This window comes from Anolis sagrei, chromosome 5 (genome assembly GCF_037176765.1).
Source record: "Anolis sagrei isolate rAnoSag1 chromosome 5, rAnoSag1.mat, whole genome shotgun sequence".
NCBI lineage: Eukaryota > Metazoa > Chordata > Lepidosauria > Squamata > Dactyloidae > Anolis > Anolis sagrei.
The window spans coordinates 154,988,673-155,013,644 of NC_090025.1; the positions used below are offsets into that span (position 1 = coordinate 154,988,673).

The 24,972-nt window shown below is 38.6% G+C and overlaps 1 protein-coding gene across 2 annotated transcripts in view; it reads right to left on the reverse strand.

Annotated features, from left to right (window-relative positions):
• The window catches only part of TMCC3 (transmembrane and coiled-coil domain family 3), a 144,266-nt gene that overhangs the window by 102,094 nt on the left and 17,200 nt on the right, over nucleotides 1-24,972 (reverse strand). Inside the window, exon 1 of one of the 2 annotated variants that reach the window (XM_060777310.2) lies at nucleotides 10,206-10,354. The exons of the other annotated variant lie outside the window; for it this stretch is intronic. Coding sequence (XP_060633293.2) covers nucleotides 10,206-10,274 — 69 coding nt within the window. The 5' untranslated portion in view covers nucleotides 10,275-10,354. Of the gene's footprint in view, nucleotides 1-10,205; nucleotides 10,355-24,972 lie in introns of those variants that run through there. 2 annotated transcript variants of the gene reach the window in all.

A 24,972-nucleotide genomic window follows, 5' to 3' on the forward strand; every position in this document is an offset into this window, starting at 1 on the left:
TACTACCACATCAGCTCTAGATTATTAAATATGGTTTTCTTTGAACAAGCAGATGGCCACTACTGGATGGCATATGTTCTATATCAGAAAATAGAGCTTATGTGGTCTATCTGATGCAATTTTCTGAATCAGCACCCCAAATAACCAAACTGAATCTAAAAACTGATTTGTAATCCTTTTAGTACTAATGTTGGAGAGTAGTCCCGGGTCAAAATGGTCCCTGGTTGTTTTTTTTATAAAACAAAGGTTGGGAACCACTGACCTAGGGTCATCTACTGAACTGAATAACTGGAAATTTAGGGCAGACAAAATAAAACATGTGTTCACACAAATAGACTACATAGGCTTCAAGCATGATTTATGGCACTTCTTGTTCCCACATGTTTTAATAACACATATTTATAGCATTTTCCTCTATTAATGTGGATATCGCTTTCTATATTGTGTTTTATTTCTTCCCCTTTGAATGGTGTCCTTTTCAAATAGTATGGTCTCTTGGCATCGGCATAATGACTAGAACTTACATGTTCTCACATGCCTTTCAACAGGATTTTTGAAAATGCTAAGAATGTTATCTCAGGTTTTTCTGGAGGAAATATTTGTCAATACAGGTTTTCAGAACAAACACTAGCATGTAGGAGCTGTAAACTGTTAAAACTAGCTCTGTCTGACTTCTCTTTTTCCTGATCCATCACAACCACTTTGCTGGAATGTACACAAACTCGTTCAATCCATTTAATATTACAAGGAGTAATCCCTATTACTGGCTTTAAAAATCACTGGTGATACACAGAAAAGGAGGAAGAACTGGTGAAACTGACATCCCCCTTCAGATTGACTGGTGGAAAATGTTACTGAATTCATATTAGGGCAATGCCTATACTAGATGAACACATCTCATTAAATTATAATTTATGGGACCTCCAGATTACTGGGGTGGAGTAGGGAGGGGCAGAAAAAGTAGATCGGAAGTTATAAAACTGATTTTAAAATTATACACAATCTTAAAATGAAACATAGGACAATAGAAAACACTGCCAAAAAAAGTTTGAAAAACACTCCTTCCATACACATACACTTCTATGAGGAGAAAATTGAGGATGTATCCAACACAGATAGGTAGAAATGTGAAGTTAAATGTTTGCATAACCAACAATACATTTTAAAACTAACAGAAGCACATTTAATATTGAATTTCTCTTTTGCAGACATGGCACATGTGAAATGTATCTGCATCATTCTTCATCTTATCTTAGTCTTGATCTAATGAGATCTTTCAAGCAGCAACAACACTATATGCTTTCAATCTCACATTTTTAAGTTTTCCATATTGAAAGCAAATATTAAAAGTTAGCTACAAATGCATAGATATGTATAATGACAAAATGTTATTTCAACATGCCGCATTATCCAGGATGTCCATGCTCAATACCACTGGAGAAATTATACTGTTTATCCGATATTGCACCACCTGATGTCTGCAGGGAAGTAGCAGCCAGCAATGAAAGCACCAAGGCATTGACATCTCCAGACCATCCTCTGTTAGGTTATCAATCAGGAAGTCAATGCCTTAAATCAAGAAACAGCTTCCTAAGAACTACAGAGATACTAGCAGGGACACTTCAGCAAGCAAGAGTCCAAAAGTGGCAGGTAAAAACCCGGAATCTCAATCAGTGGCTGATACCAGATGAGAAACGCCCTCCTGGGCACACAGAAGACTAGCAACTTAGAAGGTGCTGAACAGACTGTGCTCTGGCGCCACGAGATGCAGACCCAACCTTAAGAAAGGGTGCTTCAAAGTGGAGTCCATGACATGTGAATGTGGAGAAGAGCAAACCACAGACCACTTACAGCCTGAGCCCTGGCACATGCACAATGGAGGACCTCCTTACAGCAACACCAGAGGAACTTCAAGTGGCCAGTTTCTGGTCAAAGAAAATTTAGCATAATGCCAAGTTTTTAACTTTGTTTGTGATTTTTTAAATACATTATAACTGTATTCTCAATTTGCTTCTGACACAATAAATAAATAAATAAATAAATAAATAAATTCAAGTGAAATATATTTTTCAAAGAGATTGTAGTAGATGGTATCTAGCTTGAGAAACTAAGATATTCAAACAAAGTTGTCCTATGATAGTTAAAAGAACCCAATTATTCCAGAAAATAACAGTGAATATTTACTTCGAGTTTTAACAGCAGGAACTAATAAACCACACAAAGGAATCTGTTCTAGACTTGGAGCTCCTCCTTGTGTTTGGAACACACTCTGGTTCAAAATGCTTTTATCAAAATCGATTACTGGCCTTAATTACTGCAATAATGCTCTGCTGGTCCAGAGATGGAGGTCTCCTACAGACACCACATTAAAACAATTTATCTGGATGAATATTTTTAATCTTAACAAATAAATTAGAGCAAACACATGGGAACATTAATAAAAACAAATTATGTTAAAAAGTAAAAGAATGGCAACAGCTGGCACAATTAACATTTTTATATTTCTGCCCCAGCAAGAGAAAATGATTATTTGTAGATTCTAGACTGGCGTCTTGAGGAAACTGATGGAAATGCTACTGTATATTATAAGGTCATCTCACAGAGATGCCAATGGGCAGATTATATTGGTCACATTTAAGGTAAGTTCATTCGCTGTCAACTGTATCAGCAATGTAACAGCCTTGTCAACTAATTTGTTTTATCTTTACATGTCTTTACCCCACTTGCCTAGTTTCCAACAGACCTCACAACCTCTGAGGATGCCTGCCATAGATGTGGGTGAAACGTCAGGAGAAAATATTTCTGGAACATGGCCCTACATCCTGGAAAATTCACAGCAATCCAGGGATTTGCATTATTTCTATCACAGAGGAAAGAGAAAGTTCCGTGGCTTCCAAAAGTGTATGAAACTGCATGTGCTTCTCCTTTTGAAGAGACAAAGGTTCCATTTTCAAATGTCAGCAGTGACAAGAATAATGTACCTGCCCTTAACTGGGTGAAGTTGTTTTGGTTTTTTTTTCCCTCCTCTGAAAGGTTATAACTACCAACAAAATAATATAGCTTATGGCAGAGGAGATTAATTCACTATACAAAATCCTGCCCAAGACTTATCACTTGAAGCCAAAAGAGCAAATCTGTCAAAATAAATCTAGAATGTTCTGCATTTAGCAATCTGAATTAATTCATCATTCCACTCTCATTTATTAGAATAGAGAACAGAATGGAGTGCTGTTTGCAACATAGACAGAATGACAACATTTTTATGCAGTTTGTTTGTAAAATATATGGTGATGCATTTTTAAAAATTCCTGTTTTCCATACTTTCAAAGGACTTCATCAGATGCACCCCCCCCCCCCCCGGCCCTACACAATTTTAAAAGAGTTTACAGTCAGAGTCCAATGGGGCTCATCATAGGATACAAAACTACTTCCATCAGCTGTCCAGTGGGACTCTGTCTATAAACTGTTTCAAAAGTTTTTGGAAATGGAGGATTCTGGAGTTGGGAAGCAATTGTCTTCAGAGCTTCCGATGTCAGGATCACCATATCAGACTGGGACTAGCTGCTTCAGTCCTCTTCCATTAAGAAGGTGGTGGGAAGGGAGGCTGGGGACAGTTGGAGAAGACAGAGTAGATAAGACATCTGTTCTGTGAGGGAAATTGAAACTGCATTTAACAGACTAGCCACAGTGTTTGGCCAGTAGGGAGTGGATGGGAGTTGGGGATAATATACACAGGAGGCATGAGCAGGAAAACTTTAGAACTGTCTTTTTAGGATTGTGTAAAGGAAGAATAAACAACTTGTCTCCAGCGTTTTATTGTTGAGAGCTTGATTTTCACTCCAAGATCCTCCAGAGTCTGGCAGCCAATGCTCACAGAAACAGCTAAAGGAGCTTATCTACACATGGGATGGGAACTGTCAGATTTGCCCATGTTAGTTCTAGTGACATTTAGAGTAGGTGTTCCTGTGGACAGTCTCAAAATGAGCCTCCTTTTCTCACCAGTACACCTTTTTCATGAAACTTTTATGGCTATTTTTTAAAAATATATTTTGTCAGGAATTGCATTATTTTGATATATCACTACTTTGTTGTGGCTATAATTTTCCCTTTTTTAAGACTTAGATTTTGGATTTCCAAAATTGCAAAGCTTAACTTTAAAAAAAAATAAAAAGAAGAAGCAGAATGGGAAATGGTAAAGGGCTACACTCGCCCATATGATAGCTTAGGATGCAGAGGATTACAGAAGAAACAGTCAAAACACCTGTTTTTATATATTGTTATAACGTTGTTTATTTTGTATTGACTATTGTCATGTATTTTACTGTGTTATGTTTTTACTGTGTTGATTGGACTTGGCCCCATGTAAGCCGCCCTGAGTCCCTTCGGGGAGAAGGATGTGAGGTACAAAAATAAAGTTGTTGTTGTTGTTGTTGTTGTTAAAATACATTGCATGTGATAGGATGAAAATATTGTCCGTTTTCCTTAAAAACAAAAAGGAACCAAATGCTACAGTAAGAAGACGACCCCTCCTCCCATTCCGCTTATGGAATGAGGTTCAAATTGCTTTTATGCTGCTTTTAATTAAGGGAGATATCAATACTCAAAACTTCATGAACTGGAGTGAGGATTAGTATACACACATATCTCTAGAGACTTCAGAAATTATCCTACTGTTTTAGTCTTGGTATATATAATTGTAATCAAGACAAATACATTGCCATATATTAATGTTTATGTGTCTATGGCAATTATGTAAACATATTCATGTCTTTAATCTTCATGCAGAAAAAATAAACTATTACAATTTGTAAATGAGCAATTCAATAAGGACAAGGACAAAAACAAAAGAAGACCTATAAAATCTGTTGGCAAAAAGAAAAAAGAAAAGAAAAGAAGCAAGAAAAAATTTCTTCCATGTGGGGAAGCAAGTTTACTCCTGACCGACAAACCTAGTAAGGTCAAGTATCATTTGTACAAAATGCTTGGAACAAGAAGTGTTTTGGATTTTGGGCTTTTGTTTTTATATTTTTAATACTTGCATATACATAATGAAATATCTTGGAAGTAGGACCCAAGTCTAAATATGAATATCAGTTATGTTTCATATACGCTCTATACACATAATCAGAAGGTAATTCTATACATGATACGTTTATTAAATTTCATGCATGAAACAAAGTTGGTGTGCACTGCACCCTCAGAAAAGTGTCACTATCTCAGCCATTCGTGTGAATGATTTTGGAGCATTTCATATACTTGGATAAGGGATACTCAACTTGTACTTCAGGGGGAATGTAGCCCCTATCCAAAATAGGTTGAACTTCAGTTTATGACCTTCATTCTGTCCTTTATTGTGTCCAGTCACTTATCTAGCACAGATATCGCTTCATTTACCTTTGAAGATAAGAACTAATATAGTTGCATGCCATCAGCATACCAATGACTATGCACTCTAATCCCTCCAAGAGTCTATACCGCTTGTACATTTGAGATATATATGTGTGTGTGTGTGTATATATATATATATATTAGGCCTGTTTGATCAAGAAAAAAATTGTTTCTAAAATCTATTCTTAATTGGGGTGTTTTTTTGTTTCGATATTTAAAATATTTACAAAACTTTCCAAAAAAATGTTTTGATATTTACGAAATTTCGTAAATATTTACAAAACATTTTTTAAACAAATTTTTTCTTGATCAAACAGGCCTAAAAGATAGAGATGTAGGGCAAATAGACATATGTTTGTGTGCTGGGGAGGGACTGGGCTGGCATGGCTGCAAATCCTGTTTCTAGCCATGGGAAAGGCAAATTGCTACTGCTGCAGTGGCCCATCCAAGGCCCAGAGAAGAGGCCTGCCTTCCTGGCTCTCTCCCTGCGAGGCCCGGCCAGCCTTGCTTCCCCTCCCATTTGCGCCAAGCCCTTCCCTCCTCACCTTCTCCTTCTTCAGCTTGTAGGGCCTGTGGCCCCGCGCTCGGCCTTTCTCTCGTCTCTCGCCCGCTTCTCCTCCTCCTCCTCCTCGCCGATCGGATGGCGCGCGCGCTCCTGCGCCCTCTTCCTCCTCCTCCTCCTCCCGGCACTTCCTGCAACACAGCTGGGAGAAGGAGGAGGAGGAAGAGGGCGCAGGAGCGCGCGCGCCATCCGATCGGCTCTGGCTGCTGCGCCCTCTTCCTCCTCCTCCTCCTCCCGAGTCCCGGCACTTCCTGCAACACAGCTGGGAGGAGGAGGAGGAGGAGGGCGCAGCAGCCGGGCACCAGCAGCACAGCAGCCTCCATCCCATTAACGAGCGGAGCTTCAGCTCGTAAAAAAAATGGGGCTGCTGTTTCGATATTTTTAAACCCTTCCGGGTTTGAAAATATGTTTTGAAATCGCGTCGGATATGCAAAAATAACGATTTTATAACGAATTAACGAATTAACGAACTAAAACTGACAGGCCTAATATATATATATATATATATATATATATATATATATATATGGAAAAAAGTGGAATAGGATGGAACCCTGTGAGATCCCAAAGCAAAAATTTCCAAAGACTGAGCAGAAACCTCTCCAACAGCATATATTTGGAAACAGCCATTCAAGTATGAGTGGAAAAGGTGCAGGAGAATCAACAGATTGGAACAACACCTTCCAACCTTCACCAAATAATGTATCTGTTTTCTTCATTAGGGTCCTTCTATGTTGCACAACTAGAGTGCTATGTTTCTACTCGAACTGCCAAAGTTCCAACTAATGGAATTCTGGGATTTGCAGTTTAGGGAGGAATATTTAGCATTCTCGGATATTATGGCCAAGTGCATAACCAATCTACAATTCCTATGGATGTAGCCATAGCAATTTAAGTAGATTCACGGTGCTATAATTGTGTAACAGGACTGGGTCCTGGGAATGGGAACTGTGCATCCTTCAGATGGCTGTTGGGTTACAAATAACAGCATTCTTTCTTAATCATTATACTGAGTAGATTTGCTGGGAGTTGTCATCCAACGGCACATGGAGACCACAGGATTCTCAAGCTTGCTCTACATGAACTGAAATCATTTTCTAAAGCTAAATCTATCATTTACCTTTAATTTAGCACCTGTTCTTTTCACATTGTCTAACACAATGAAGTCAAAACCATAGGACAATATGCAACGACAGCATTTGGAAGTCTGCAAAATCAAGAACCATAATAAGGAATAATGTGCAAATGTTCATAATATTTTTGTATCTTTTTCTCTTTACTTTTATGACTCTTTCAAATGCTTCCTCTTTGCCTCAGGAAGGAATGCTAAAAAATAATTAGCAACAGTAATTGAGGAGTTTTGCACAATTTCATGTTTAATTTTGACTGAAGTATTAAACATCCATTTTGTTCCAGAATACTAATTAAATAATATGCATGCACTTCAGAAACAGCTTGGCTAATACTTATTGCCATATCTTCCACAGTTTTTACTTACTATGCAGACTGTATCCTTTCCGAAAATGCGTGAAAGGTCTTTTCTCTTTTTCTATAGCACCAAAGACAGATGAGCATACAGACATTATGCTCAATACAGAGATAGTCAGACTCGCTACTGTGATCTTTTAAAAACAGTAACTTCCTTTCACTATCTTCCATTTATCATTCAAAGGTCCAGGTATAATTTCACAAACCCTGGAATTTCGGGGAAGCGAAGAATTCAATTGGTATGATGCTAGTCAACTAATAATACATTTTAATGGAACAGACTTTCTGTTTAGAATTCGATTTTTCCAGTTTCCGGATACATTCAGACAGTTTGGATGGAATTTGTTGTAGTTCAGTAATAATTGTAGTTCAGTAATAATTGCATTTCAAACTCTATGAATTTGTTAAAATCCCCTCTAATATCAATTATTATTATTATTATTATTAACTTTATTTGTACCCCGCGAGCATCTCCCGAAGGACTCGATGCGGCTTATATTTATCAACAAATGTATAAATATATAAATAACTGCAAAAGTCACACCACAGTGTTTTGCTTTCTATTTTGTAAACCACCTTGGGTCCTGCATCAGAAAAAGGTGGACTACTAATAAACATAACATAACATCTTCTATTTTGCCCACAATGAATTGCTCTAAAGAATGATCCCACAAACCAAAGTATCTGGGCCTCTGTAGGACAGGAAAGCCTCCTTGGTCAATTCCTAGGTACATCAAGTGACACAACCAAAAAGCAATGAAATTCTTGGGGCTGTTAGAGCTTCCCTTGGCAGTCCAGCTACCTCTCCTGGGATGCCTGTGATAAATTCCTAATCTTATAGTGCCTTGAATGTTGCACTAGGAGTCACAGGTGGCTCAATGGGTTAAACCCTTGTGCTGTTAAACTGCCGACTTGAAGTTAGGCAGTTTGAATCTGCGGGACGAAATGAGCTCCTGCTGTTAGCCCTAGCTCCTGCCAACCTAGAAGTTCGAAAACATGCACATATGAGTAGATCAATAGGCACCGCCTTGGCGGGAAAAGGCAAAAAGATGCTCCATGCAGTCATGTCGGCCACATGACCAGAAGGTGTCTATGGATAACACAGGCTCCTCAGCTTGGAAATAGAAAAGAGCACCTCCCTCAGAGCCAGAGATAAGCACCGCCTCAAGAAGCCAGAAATGAAAGGAGAAGCTTTTGCCTTTGTCTGTGTATTTCTGTTTCATTGTATGTCATTGTAACAAGACATTGAATGTTTCCCTTTTTCTGTTTATATGCCGTAATGGGCTCTGAGTCCCCTCGGATAGAAGGGAGAAATATTATTATTATTATTATTATTATTATTATTATTATTATTGGAGAATAAGATTTGAATCATTGTTCATAGAAAGGTGCTGGATGACCACAGCAAGTCACATTCTTTGAACCTTACAGAAAGGCAGTGTCAAAGCTCCACAGAACAAGTCTTGTCAAGAAAAACCTATGATAGGGTTGTCCTAAATCAGACTCTGCTTGGTCACATAACAATAAAAACAATAATTTCAGAGCAGCATGCAAGTACATACAGATCTAGAAACTGCATAGTGCACAGATAGCATTACAGTTTGTAATACAATACAGAATAGTTGTTATGGAAGGGCATGCCTATTTGCAAAATGACAGTAACAATGTCCTTGGCCAGTTACAAAGCACCCATTTCTCTAAGGCCTAGAGATAAGGGACTTATCCAAGAAAATGTAGAGGTATGTGGGCACCAAATGTAAAATCACATATATGATCCAAAAAGGCAGAACAAAACAATCCTTTAGCATGAGGCTTACTGAAATACAAACACACACGCTAGCATATTTCCACTGACAAACATACACTCTGTACTAGATCAAAATAAGAGATAAGTTACTTTCCCTGAAAACAGGCAAAACACCTGCTCCACTCAACTTCTCCAAAATACTCCCTACAATCACCACTACCAGCAAGTCACAATTATTTTTTCTGAGTAGCTGTTTATGAAGCAATAGAAAGGAGTGTACTGCAACTACACATCATTCTCATTTTCTAAGAATCCTCCCAGGACTCTCATTCCTAAGTTGGAGTGGACTTGTATACAGTTAATAATAACGACAATGCTGGGGACTGTTCCTTCACTTTGAAATAAGATATTCTACAAATTAAACTAAATTGAATTGAATTAAATTAAATTACCTAAAGAGAAACAAAACCCTAAGGGACAGAAAACCTGGAGGGTGCCGAGGGCCATGGAGGAGAATCTATGTTGAAGACCTTGGCATCATATTAAAGAAGATTAACATATGTAATGATGAATGAAAAATGTTAAAAGTCAAAGTTCATACAGCAATCTACAGCCCAAGGGTCTGATGACCACATTGCTGGCAAGCTGTTATTACACTTGCAAGAGAAAAACCAAAGAAGATCAATCTAGTTTAAAACGTTTTTACAAAAAAGCTAAGTATATTAAACATACTTTAAATATAGGTAGACAGACACGTAATATCCATGAAGACCACCAAAATAGTATGCTTTTTTCTTTGTTTTGGATTTTTTAAAAACAGTTCTCTGATCCTCTGACCATTTTGCATTTAGCATTTTTCCTCTTTCCATTTTGCTTATACATGCTATAAACAGACTGAAAATGCTGAAATGTCAGTCTTGCTTAACAAAGCTCCCAGTTTATTCAGCAGAGACCAGCAAATCAGAGCCATGACTTGTATTCTTAAAGAAGTTAAGCTGCCAGTATTTCTGAAATACTTACCTGCAGGTGCGTGTTGGCATGCTGGTCACATTTCAAGCTCTCCTCCGCGTCCAAGACTGAATCTGCCATTTGTTAGGTCTAAAACTACTTCAAGATGTCGTGCTTGACTTCACAGAGGCAGCCTGTACGACAGAGTGTGCCATGACTTATGCTGGCACTGCCTCTTTAGCAATCACAATTACCTCAATGCCCAATAAAACAAAACATGAACTCTGCTTTCCTAAGGTAACAAAGTTCACAGATAACATTAGTGGTTGATGTTCAAACAGACTGAGTTGCTGCAGGTTGCTGAGAGATCCTTATGAAATTCCTATCAGCCAACTGACTCACAGGCAGTAATGCAAAGGTGTGGCAAACATTAGCCCACTCTGAATCTTGCTAAGTATGGAGTCCAGCCAAACTGAAAAGACCTGACCTAATAAAGGCTAGTCACATATATAAACAGGCAATATAGCTGGAAGAACTTGTTTGGTAGAATGAAGTTTCTGAGGAAATTGTTTGTCCACTGTAGTAACACAATCTGAGGAATGTTCTCAAGTTTTCCAGGGAAAGATACAATCTAGATAATGGAAACTGATTAACGACGCAGCTCAGGTAACAATCTTGGGCTAAATTCAGTTCAGCAATTTGAAAAACTCAGATGGGAGCTTCTTTTTGTACCCATACCTCTTGTTCAAGCAACTGCAAACTTCTGGGGCACTAGCTGCCCGTTTGAACAGGTGTACTCTTTGTTACTCACACAGACACATGCCCAATCTCTTCATCTCAACTATTCTGCATTTAATAATGAAAAGGAGCTTTGTATTCCTGATGCATTGTCTCCAAGCGGGGTGGGTGGGTGGCAAGCGAGTGGAGTGGGTGGGTGGCAACCGAGTGGGGTGGGTGGGTGGTTAAGCGAGTGGGGTGGGTGGGTGGTTAAGCGAGTGGGGTGGGTGGGTGGGTGGGCAAGCGAGTGGGGTGGGGGGTGGGTGGGTGGGTGGGCAAGCGAGTGGGGTGGGGGGGTGGGCAAGCGAGTGGGGTGGGTAGGTGGGCAAGCGAGTGGGGTGGGTGGGTGGGCAAGCGAGTGGGGTGGGTGGGTGGGCAAGCGAGTGGGGTGGGTGGGTGGGCAAGCGAGTGGGGTGGGTGGGTGGGCAAGCGAGTGGGGTGGGTGGGTGGGCAAGCGGCAGGCAGGCAAGAAAGCAAGCAAGCAGGTGGGGTGGGCATAAGCGAGAGCAAGGGGCAAGCAGCAGGTGAACAAGCAAGGAGAGCTGGAAAAAGGGTGAGCAAGTGGGGGGTCGAACAAAATGGCTAGTGGGAGGCCTGGAGAGAGGGCGCTGCATGCCCCTTCTGGCACATGTGTCATAGGTTTGCTACCACTGATCTAGGTCCTTCAGTGGAAGTTAATTATAGACTCAAACTGGAAGGCCTGGACATTCCTAGAAAGAACACTTCTCTAGGCATTTGTAGATCCTCCAGTTGTAAAAGTTGGTCAGAGAGTGGTGAAGGAGTATCTTAAGATTTCTAAAGTTTTTAAAAAGTGATTTTTTATTCACTTTTGTAGGGGTCTTGTGCTTCTAACCCAGGCATGGGCAAACTTTGGCCCTCCAGGTGTTTTGAAATTCAACACCCACAATTCCTAACATTTGGTAAGATAGCTGGGATTTTTGGGAGTTGAAGTCCAAAACACCTGGAGGGCCAAAGTTTTCCCAAGACTGTTCTAACCCCTATGAATGTACATGCATTTGACTCCACTCATAAAATCAGTGATATGCCCTAGGAGTTATAGTTTCTTTAAGCTAATGGGCAGCATATCAGTATCATAAATATGCCCATATATACATTCAATAGTTGGGAAATAGCTGCAACCCAACACGTAAGGTTCAAGCATCTCAGTCTTAACATTGCCAAATTCTCTAGCAACCAATGGGAACAGTACCTCTACACTGGGAAAAAGTATGCCATCTGCAAGTTATTATTGGAAATATTAAAAGGCGAAAGATTTATACACTCGGAAGAGGAACCAGAGTATTATAGCGAACATTAGACTAGTCTGATTCCTTGCCAAATAAAGGACCTCATGCATTGGTGTAACCAAAGAAAACAATGGAACAATTGTGGCATGTCCACGGTAGTCCACGCTTTGGTTACATCCCGTATAGACTACTGAAATGCTCTCTACGTGGTGTTGCCTTTGAAGACAGTCCAGAAGCTTCAACTAGTCCAACGAACAGCAGCCAGGTTGCTAACAGGAGCGGCACTCAGGGAGCATACAACCCCCTTGTTGTGCCAGCTCCACTGGGACCGGTTTGCTACAGGGTCCAATTCAAAGTGCTGGTTTTGGCCTATAAAGCCCTAAACGGTTCTGGCCCAACTTACCTGTCCGAACGTGTCTCCCCTTACGAACCACCAAGGACTCTAAGATCATCTGGGGAGGCCCTGCTCTTGGTCCCGCCTTCGTCTCAAGTAAGTTTGGCGGGGATGAGAGACAGGGCCTTCTCAGTGGTGACCCCTCAGCTATGGAACACCCTCCCTAGGGAGATTAGATCTGCTCCCTCCCTCTTAATGTTTCAGAGGCAAATTAAAGCATGGCTGTTCGAGCAAGCATTTACCAATGCAGAGTAGCTAATATAGGAAATCGAACGATTTGACAATGGAACTGGACAATGCTTGATAATAATGAGGCGCTAATGATGTTTTTATTGCTTGTGGTGTTGTTGTGTTTTATATTGTTTAATGTTTTGATCTGTATTAAGTTTTTATATGTACTGATTTGTTGTAAACCGCCTTGAGCGTCCGATTGGCTGAGAAAGGCGGTATACAAATACAATAAAATAAATAAATAAGTGTCCATGAAAATCAGACAGTGTGCTCCAAGGACAATGTGTTGAATATTTACAAAATATATTTACAATATATAACTATGACACAAGCAACAGATGTACACTATATAACTAGCCACAGCCACACACTCTCTCACACACAGATATTGGTTTCTGCTCAGTAGGAAAACAGTTTATCTGCATACAAATAAGTGTGTAGGAAATTGACTGCATAACACAGTTATAGTAGGTACACAAAGTAATTACAGTAGGTACATGGGAATAAACTGGCAATTATGAAATTATGCAGAAACAGAGAAATATGATAATGTTCAGCATATTGCTCCCTCTCAAATGGTTTAATGTCTATTACATTTGGTGGCAAAATGGAGTTATTCAAAAAGTAAAGTCATGATTTCTATATACAGAAATAGGGTGTGTGTAGTTAACTACCTGATACAAACTTAAGAATGAACAGAATGCTCTTGGCAGCTGACCTATAGAGAGAGGGAAGAAAAGAGCAGAAAAGAAACAAAAGCCAAGCAAGCTCTGAGAAGCTATCAGTTAAGTTTATGTTTGATAATACCAAATGTTTTGCTGTCTGTTAGAACAATACCCAAAAAGAAAATGTAGAGAACAGCCAGGAGAGAGAGAGTTGGTTCACTCAGGAAGAATTTGCAAGAAAAGTGGTTAGGATTTCTGATATTGTTTTTGTTGTGATTTATGGGGATCATAAACATTTTGTTGGCAAACTTTGGTGGGGGTGGGGGCTTGCAGTGATTTGAGGACGGGAGAGTATAACTTTCCCAAAGTCACTCAGTGGGTTTCCAGGGCCAAGCAGGTATTAAAACCCTGATAGTCCAGTGTCCTAGCTCAACACTGGCTCTCGGGAAATGCATATTTTCCTACTATTATAATACATTTTCTAAGCTCCATCCCCAAGCAATCAATCTTTCCACTGAAGCCTCCATTTACTTACTAACGACAAAACACAAAATAAAAGCAAGCTCATTTGCAATATGAAGAAGGAGGCAAGCTTGTACTAGGATAAACATACATCTTTTAACACTTTAAAAAGCCCTGCTTCTAATGGTATGCTAAATGTATTATCTGGTTTGAGCTTCGTTTTCATCTCTTTAAGCAGCCCTCAATTTTATGCATGGATCATCCAACAGACCAGCATGCTTTTAACATCCACCTGAAAATGATACTTTTATAAGCATTCCCAAAAGCATCAGCTCTCTGCTCATTTCCTGAAGTGGTCATCAATAATTATTTTTCTTCCTTCGCTACAGAAAAAGAACTGCAGGGGAAATAGGAAAATCCATCTGATAAATATTTTTGTTCTGAATTTTTGGCATTCTCTCTATTTAGCGAAGCCAGCTTTTCATTCCAGGAGATAATTGTATCATATTCCATTCCCCATAAGATTGAATTTTTATTACTTTCCCATACTTAGCTCTATAAAGATATTGATAATTCAGACTCATTCACAGAGAAAGCATGCATTAATTGCCAAAGCTAGAGGCAAAACAGAGAGCCTTCTGACCCCCTTCTCACTGACTGAATCTCTTTTCTTCTGTTTTGGTTTTTTGTGTCTTAACTGTGAAAAGTTGAAAGAACACCTCTGAGCAAGAAAATAATAATAATAATAATAATAATAATAATAATCTTTATTTATACACCGCCACCATCTCCCCCAATGGGGACTCGAGGTGGCTCACATAAGGCCAAGCCCAAACAACAAATTACAATAAAATAAAATACAAATTACAAAAAATAAACAACATCACAGTAAAATACAAAACATATGAATACAATAAGCAATATACACAAAGCCTAAGAAAAGCAATAAACAGACATAATGATAGTGAGCGGGCCGTATGTACAATAAAATGGTTTAAAAACTCAGGATGAGATAAAAGGAGCAGATTATTTGCATGGGAGAACTCATAGAGAAACAGTGTAATAGACATACCTTCGTACAAGGGTGGGTGGGGGGTACTCCTAGGACAAAAACGTTGAGGGGAGCAATAGTTAAAGCTTGTGTGGCTACTCTCCAAAAGCACAGCGGCAGAACCAGGTCTCGAGATTCTTTTTAAAGGTTTCTAGGGTAGGGGCTTTCCTAATCTCACCGGGCAATGAATTCCAGAGTCAGGGAGCTACGGAGGAAAAGGCTCTCTCCCTTGTACTCACAAGATGAGCCTGAGAAACTGGCAGGGGCAAAAAGGCAATAGAAGGATGGTCAGTCATAGCTTATCAGACATTTGCCATACATGTCCTGTCTTTGTAGCTACGTACAATGGTTAAGACACATATGAACAAAATATTATTATATCCAATCAAACTAGCTAACAGAAGAGAAAGGAGAAAGCAGAGAAGGAATTAACTTACTAATGATGTACAAGGTCAGATATGTCCCTTATATGCCTCCTATCTGAGGGTTGGGAAACCTTTCCTTTTACATAAGATGCCAAAAAGCCCGTATTTTGGGATGTGAGCCCTTCATAAAAACAGAAATGAATGCGTGTATTATGAATATGGACAATATGTTATTTTTTTGAAGAAATACATGGCTAGGTCAACAGAAATCAGTATTTTCATTTGGAATTTAGTTAGAACACAAACTTGTTACTTCCTGATTGTCAATTATGCAAGTCATGACTTTTGACTGTCCCTTGTTGCTTTTTTTGGATACTTGGCATCACTATGAAGGGCTCAGCTGGGTCTTGGAAATGCTGGCTGTATGCACTTTGCTGCTCCCCCATCTCCCTTGAGCCACGTGCCATGAGCAATATTTAATCCCAGAATAGAGAGGGGAAATAAGAGGCACTCAATGGTAATATTGTACTACTTGTTCTGACAGGCAATAGGGAGTATTGAGTGGGTTAGAACTCAGAACTAAAAGGAGGTTTGTAATTGTACAGAAACAAGATGTACTTGTCAAGATCAAAAACGCAGCAGAATTATGTCATGCTATTTAAACCATCTTGATCTAGATAACAGCATCTTGATGCAAACACATGTTGATTTGAATAGGACACAAGTCCTGTTGATTTCTAAAAATAGTTTCCAAAATGTGCTTAGAATCACATGCGTCTTTAAAATAGCTAAATAAAATTGAGTTTAATTAATTACACTATGTAATAAAATTTGAAAAAACTTCTGTTCCTGGTTTGAAAGTGTTATTTCCAGTTTAATTGTGCCGTACTTACCTTGAAAGTTGTTGTTATACTCCAGAAACTTTGTTTTTGTGGCTGCCACAAACTATGTTGAATTGGTTGAGACTCTGTAAGATATTCATTGAAAAACTATAGCAAAATGTGCTGCAGGATGTCCCACAAAAACAAAGTTTTGCAGTTTAAAAAACTTTTCCGTGTTTTTATGACAGAACCAATTAGGAAATGACATTTATAACCCAGGGGAAAATTGTGTTACATAGTTATTAGCAACCATCAAACAGCATTCAGATAGAAGTAACTCTTTTACCTACTTCAATTCTAGTTCACTCCTATTTAACTGAATATTAGGCTTTAGCCTAATACAAAAACTGAAGTCATAATTTAGTTGCGGACAATAAAAGAACTGCTTCTAGAATTTACCACTGAACTGGATAATTCTGTATGATCACCATAGTTTTGCTTATACTGGATCTCATAATTTACTTTTTAAAATGTATGTTTCCCCACTCACCTCACATTTAGGGAAATTCTTCTGGAAATCTTCATAACTTTTTTTTTGTTCTCACCACCCTAAACAGGTTTATGTCAGCAGTAAACTGCCTCATTCATCTTAATTCCAGGTCATTTATCAACCAGCTAAAATCAATAGTCCCAACAAAAATCCCTCAAGGACTCTACTGTTCACATAATTTGGTTGTGAGAACTGACCCTTTATTTTCCTCTTAGCTTCTTGTTCTTTAAAAAAGTGATTTTGTGCGCTTTGTGAAAGAGCCCCTTGTTGTGTATCAGTCTGTATATGTCCGAAGTTCTTCAGCTGAATGTCTTCTTTATTTCAGTCAGTAGCAATGACTCGTATCTAAGTATGATTGCCTTCCAAGTGTAAGTCTTGGTAGTGTGTCCATAGGTGACTGTGGAGACCTATTCTTGATCTGCATGTTCTTCCACAGTGAGGACATTGGTTTCCAGATGGAAGGCGGTACTGGTCAGGGTTGGTTTGGCACGCCTTTCTTTTGGCATATTTCTCCCTTTCACCCTCCATTCAAATCAAATCAACTCAAATCAAATCATTTAATTCGGACATAAACCAGCACAGGAAATAAAAGTCACAGTTTCATACAAACTATGTACGTTTAGTACATTAAAAATATAAATACTGAAGCACAATAGGCATGAGGGAGCGGAAGGGGAAATAGGGTAAAAACACATAATGCACAGGTCTATCAGCAAATTATAGATTCAAGAAAGATGACTACTGGATACACAGCTAACTTTTGGGTACACAGTTAACTTTTGGATGCCCTCCATTTGTGCCTCTTCAAATTCTGCAGCACTGTTAGTAACAGCTGACCTCCAGTGAGAACCCTCAAGGACCACGGCTTCCCAGTTCTCGGTGTCTATGCCACAGTTTTTAAGGTTGGCTTTAAGTCCATCTTTAAATCTCTTTTCCTGTCCACCAACATTCCATTTTCCATTTCTCTATTTAGCTTTATAAGGATATGTACAATATACAGCAACAAAGGAAACAGATTTCTCTCTGGTTACATCTGGACTATTTCATTCCATAGAGGCATGATGCTGATTTTGCAGTTCTTTCAGTGCCAGTTTTGTTAACATATTTGTGTTTGATTTTCATTAGTTTTCTTTTGTTATTCTTAATTATTGCTTCAGTTGACTTTATTTTTAAAAAAATACAGATTGGTTTTATTGCATGCCTCTATTTGTGACTTGTTTTAGTCCTGCCCGTTATATACTTCCCCAGCATCTGTAAAGATGACTGGCAAGGAAGTATTCACTAACTGAGGTTGCCAAAACAAATCTCCTGCTTCATAGGTACCATCCAGTACAGTCTACCACATAAAGCCTTTCTAGACATCACAGTTTTGGCATGGAAGAATCACAATGGAGCAATTATTTCTGAGTGTCCAAAATCAGCTATTTCATAGACAATTGAACAGGTAAATGTCTTGATTTAGTCTGTGGGAATCCACGGTTCATTCTATGCAAGCAAAATATCCACAGGTATAGGCTCCATTTGTCTGAAACTCCAACAGGAATTTAATATAAATAGCTCAGCGGATGGTCCAGGACTCAATGCACAGCAAACTGTTTGGCTGACAATAGGTATCTTCTTCAACCATAATAGCACCATCTAGAGCTATCAGAATTGGCAGCGCTTAACAGACCTTGAAAGCTTTTGTGTATTGTTAGTACTATAGTGAATAGCCCTTGAATTCTTTAAATTAAAAGCCGTTCTGATTTTAGCTCTTTTCATGAATCATGCATTTTGAACCATAACTTTTACACATCTTGCCATTATATTGCTGTTATAATATATTAAAGTTTTACAAAACTCTATTTTAAATTGTCAATTCCAACAAGAGGACACCACAGAATAAATGAATCTTACATAACTGTTGGCATAGCAAGTTACAACATAGCAAGTCCAATCGGTAGGTCTACTATTTAGGCCATATACTAAAAAGATGCCAAAAGCAGCAACTCCTGTGAAGTCATGTCTAGCAGTGTGCAACTATATCCATAAGACTTTATATGCTGTGCAACCATCCATGTGCTGTTCTGCCCTGCAACTACCATATTTTGTTGTAACAGCATAATAACTGCTGTTAGTCTCTATCTGTCAAATCCTGCTGTTTTCAGTACTGAGAGAAGAACAACCACTGCTAAAAAAATTGCCACTGCAAAATTGCCTTGTTTGAAGTAGCTTCTACAGAACTATAATAACTTTGAAATATTTGCTTCAACTACCAAAAAAATCCTGAAGATAAATATTTTAAGCAAATTAAAATTGATACAATGATGCCATTTCTTGAAGCAGTACAAAGTCCAAACCGCAACAGGCTTCTTGGACCATGTGGCATGTGCCCTTTATTCCTGAATACATTAACCTGCTGCTCTTTATATATTTAAAGCCTAGACAAGACACAACACTACAAAAAGTAGTAGTGATTCAGAGCAGCTATTTTATCACCTGGTATAAATCTACATCAAAAGCTAAAGAGTGGAGTCAAGTATATGATTTATATGGGCAAAAACAAAAAACCCACAAGGGAGAATCATAGAATCAAAGAATCATAGAATCAAAGAATCATAGAATCAAAGGGTTGGAAGAGACCTCATGGGCCATCCAGTCCAACCCCCTGCCAAGAAGCAGGAATACTGCATTCAAATCACCCCCGACAGATGGCCATCCAGCCTCTGTTTAAAAGCTTCCAAAAAAGGAGCCTCCACCACACTCCGAGGCAGAGAGTTCCACTGCTGAACGGCTCTCAGAGAACTAATTTCCTTTACCAAATAATCAGCATAATTATGTGTAAGGCGAGAGATATTGAAAAGCACATAAAAAGCCTTAGAGGAAGCTCCTTTTAATAAGTAATATAAATTAGTTAATACAAAAATAAAATTGTTGCTTTCTTTCGGTTAAATGATGCATTCCTAATTCACTTTTCTTGTAACATATAGCTGCTGCAGAATACACAGTGATCATCTATGGATAATCCCAAATTCTTAGCTTGAAGCTATAAATAGCTTTCCAGCAAAATATTTTTTTAATGTATGGCACAGGGATGTGAATCAGTATGTGACCAGGAAGATGATAAGGCTTAGGAAAGAACAACAATAGGCACTGGCAAAATTAGGCAAGAGAGAACAACCAAAATCTATTGGAAAGAAGAGTTTTGCAGATGGAGTCATATTATGACATAAGATGTATGTTTTTGGAATACCATAGAACATTAAGCCAAGATGATTACAAGACTGCTTCACAACTGGCAATAAAAACAACTGCAGGCAAGCTCTGCATATTTTATGTCACGATGTTATGGGCCATAAATAAACGATAACACTTCTTCCATTCTTTTGAAGAGAAATCTGTATATTAAATATTATTATGGCATATTGTCACTACAAATACTTATTTTGTCTCTGAGAATAGGAGAAATAGTAAATCTTTGGCTCCCACACTAAAACTGTTATAACATTATAACTAGAATGCATCAGAAGCAGAAGAATAAATACATTTCAAAAATGTTGTTCACAAATTTTTATTCTAACTACTATTCAGACATTTCTGAATAAATATCATACTTTTAAGATGTTCAGTTTTTCATAGGAATTCTGAAATTTGATGTGTAGACATTGGTGATTGAAACTCAGTCTGATTCTACTGTAATTCTCCGGAGTGCCTTTAACATAATGAGTTACATTAAAATTAAGCGTGATAACTAATGGAAAACCTGCCTCCTCTTAATTATCTGCACTGACACAATGCACTGAGAGACATAGAAGACATGTGCTGAAGCTAAAAATGAAGTGTCAGTAGAGATATGGAGCTCTGCACAGAGATTTCAAAACTTTTATTTCATAAATCCAGCATTCAACTTGATGTTAAGCTTCACCAGGTGGAATCATAAAATGCTGTGATGTTAAATCAAGTACAAACTTACTAAGTAATTACACCTCATGCTGTTACATTTCTTCCTTTTGATAATTTTTATCCATCTGGTCCCTCCTTGAATCAATCACTATGGAAAGAGAAATGTTTTATTGCTGCATTTAATAATCACTTAAGCTTTATGAGGTGTAATGAAGTTTGTTTAGACTGCACATCATAATGGCTTCAGGCACATTTGCTGAAATATAAGATATATCATAATCTAACACAGTGGTTCTCAACCTGTGGGTCCCCAGATGTTTTGGCCTTCAACTCCCAGAAATACTAACAGCTGGTAAACTGGCTGGGATTTCTGGGAGTTGTAGGCCAAAACACCTGGGGACTCACAGGTTGGGAACCACTGATCTAAAGAAAGGCTTTGGACTGTTCAGGCAAATCCTTTTTGCATCTCACTGTTATTTTTTTAAGCAGTATGGACACACACATACTTAACTAGCTCGGAGGTGATAGGAAACTAGATCTTAACCAAAGTTATGTGGTTGGAGGCAGGAGGCCTAACTACTGCCACTCTGAGTAATCAAGATATAGCCCTATTCAAGTTTTGAGAATGAAGGGGAAACACAGAGTCTCACTTCACTTATCATTGACTTCATGTGAAGAGCAATCTGAAGAGGAGTGTGTTCATTGCCCATAGCGGCCCACTACATAATCTAGAATGGTCATTTTCCAGGGCTCTGGATCACGTGGCTATCCCCATGTTTTCCAGAAAGTCACTCCTTATGATAAGTTGGGCAACAATGAAGTGATACTAGTTGTCATAGTCTGCACCTATCAAGTGCTCTGGAGTTTCATGCTTCCCATCTGCTCAGGGGAGCTAAATTGCTTCAGGATGGACAAATGTTGCCAGTGTCTAAGGACTTCATCACACGGGCATGGGTAAAGCAGAGGGAACCATCTTACCCTGTTCCCTTCCATCTTTCCCTGTCTTCTGGGATGAGCAGTCATCCCACATACTTTCTGCACATTTCCTTGTCTTCTCCCTGCTTTCTCCAGTTTGGAGTCAGGTTAACACCCAATTCCTGAGATGGTCTCCAGGCTCTGTTTACATGTGCTTAGGAAATGGGGCACAACTGAATCCTGGTGGAAGTGCCCTTATGTCATGAGGCTCAGTTTCCTAAGCTCGTGTAAACAGAGCCTGAAGACCATCTGATGAAGTCCTAAGAAGACAATTCCCATTACAGTTCATGGTTCACATCAGAAACAACAAAACAGTCTAACTGAGCACACATCAAAGGGAGTCTCCTTAAACATTGACAAAGCCTAATTCCAGAAGCACAAGTTAAGCAAGGACATCTGATGTGTTGTCATGAGCAGAGAAGCTATATTGGCGAAGGTCTTACACAGTTGGGCATAAATCAGCTCAACTGACCTCATTATTGTGGAATGGGCTATCAAAGAACCAAAGTTTACTAAGGATTTTCTCCTGGCTGGGCCAGAATGAACTTTCCTGTTTGACCCATTCCCCACAAGATCTTTCCCCAGGTAAGGTATGACACCAATGCTATCTTCCCTCCTCACATATTGTCCTTAATTCATGCCTTAAAGAGACTGTGGAAGCACTCACAAAGTCCTATTTGTTCACTTTAGAACAGTTAATCATGATGAGAATATTTGTTCAGATACATCTTCTCATCACAAGTCTTCTGTCATGGAGAACAATGGCCCTTTTTCCCTTCGTAATATATTCCATAGTGGTACAGACATAAGAAATATGTGCCACCTCCGCTACAGCACTTATCAGCCAGCTTAAAGTGAAATGAATTCATGTCATTTTTCTTCTGATCTTTTTTCAGATTTTAGGTTGGGTAGTGGTGGAGCTGTCCTTTATCTTCCTATCCTGTTTATATAAGATTCATTGAAGTAAGAATGGGGAAATTATCCATCGAAGTTTTGTTCGTCTATACCAGTGGTTCTCAACCTGTGGGTCCCAAGGTGTTTTGGCCTATAACTCCCAGAAATCCCAGCCAGTTTACCAGCTGTTAGGATTTCTGGGAGTTGAAGGCCAAAACATCTGGGGACCCAGAAGTTGAGAACCACTGGTCTATACCTTTCATTACCCTCACTCATAGAATCATATAGAGTTGGAAGAGAGCTTGTAGGTCATCCGATCCAACCCCCTGCCAAGAAGCCAGAAAATCACATTCAAAGGAGTGTAATCCCAAACATATATAAGGCCAAACGTCAATGCTAAAACGTATTTTGCTTCTTTAAGAACATCATAGTACAGGCAGTCCTTGAGTTACAAACATCCAGTTTACAAACAGCTCATAGTTATAAACCTGGGTGAGACAACAGGAAGTGAGAGAAACTTACCCCTAGGAAGGGAAATTCCTCTAAGAGTTATCATGGAGAAAAGGTGTCTATATTGAAGCTTTATCACCAATCCTTGATTCCACAACAAGCCAAATTTTTCAAAATCAAATAATCACAGGGAGAGAAAGTTAAGTGAAATCTTCTGAACAGGTACACAGACAGCAAAACAAACACTACAGGGGTATTAACCCTTCCCTATGCTATTCAAAGTTAGATAGATAGATAGATAGATAGATAGATAGATAGATAGATAGATAGATACAGATATAGAGATATAGATATGGCTACAGTTCAACTTCAAAATGTACCTGTTCTGATTTACATACAAATTCAACTTAAGAACAAACCTACAGAACCTATCTTGTTTGTTACTTGGGGGCTTACTGTATGGGTATTTAAAAATAACATTTGAGAGCTTGATAATGTCTTTAACAAAGCATTTCTTTGTAAATAAATAAATAAATAAATAAATTTCTATTCCTAAACAAGCCGTTTTTAATTAGGTATCTTGTTTCTGCACTAACAGAAGTTTTAGCAGATGTGCTGTTATTCTACAGTAACCTAAACCATTTATGATCAGCCTGTATCCATTGATTACTTAGCAAGAAGAAATTGCAATGAACAATATACAATGAATATGGTCTTTTGGGGGCATTGCTTTCATTCATAACAGGCTCATAACTATGAAGTGCAAGTTTCTCCTCCTCCTCCTCCTCCTCCTCCTCCTCCTCCACCACCACCACCACCACCACCACCACCTCCTCCTCCTCTTCTTCTTCTTATTTTGCCATAGTCCATTTTATTTAAGTGATCAGGTTTTTTTAATCCCCATTTATTTTTTAACACAAAGTTTGTTTTTTTTACTTTAAAATTCATGGGAAGGTTTTCTTCTTTTAGGCCACAAGTTTCTGTTTGCCAAGATATGCACCACAATTTCATCTACCACATCCTCAGGAGTAAGTAAATAAACCAAAGCATATGCTAAAACGGGATCCCCAAATCAGTCTTGAGATGCCAATTTTTACCCTGTTAAAGAGTGGTTAGAACATTGGGAGTATCTATTATGTAAGCGTTTGCTTCTTACCAAAATATACTACCTGCATTAGCTCCCACTTACTCTTTGTCATTTCTGCATTTGCCCTTTCTCTTCTCTCGCCACTACTAGTCTCTAGACTGCAAAGGAAACTGTACCACACTGTTTCTATAGTCCAAAACAAACTAGTTCAGTCCTACTCTAGTGACTGAAATACCCCGTTTGGGCCATAGGATACCAGTAACTTTATAAAAAATTAGGGGTAGCCACTGGAACCTTGAATATTTGCTTTAAATCTTAGTACAGGAAGTCTCTGAATTACAAATATCAGACTTAAAAATGACTCAAAGTGAGATAAATCTACCTCTAGAAAGGAAAATGCACTCCTGAAAGAGTTATGATGGGGGAAAGGTGTCTCCACTGAAGCTTTCTCACCAATCCTTGTTTCCACAGCAAGTCACATTTTCCAAAATCATATGCCAACTTACATACAAAGTCAACTTAAGAACAAACCTTCAGAACCGATCTTGTTCGTAACTTGAGGACTATTTGTATAAGTTTTAAAGGAACTATGCAATGTACTAAACCCTATTCCCCCTAATAGGTTCAGCACCCTGGACAGCTCCTCTAAGGCTAATAACATTTGGATTATGATGTCAGAAGACCAAAATATTCATGACAAATTCAAGAAACAGCGCTGGGACAAGGATTAGGAAATTTTTTCTAATATAGCCAAGATCAAATGAGTAAACATATTATTAAATGTTATTCCCATTATAAAGTTGTTTAAGGGCTTTTTGAATAAAAAGGAGACATAAGTGCCTTGTGTTCACTTAAGTAAATTTAATACATCAAAGTGCTTTCTCTTTGAGACTTAGTCAATAAAGCCCAAAACAAATCCAAATGTGATAGCATTTCCCATTTATATTTATGTAGTTCAGGCCTTAAGCTATTTGGCAGTTCATTCTGT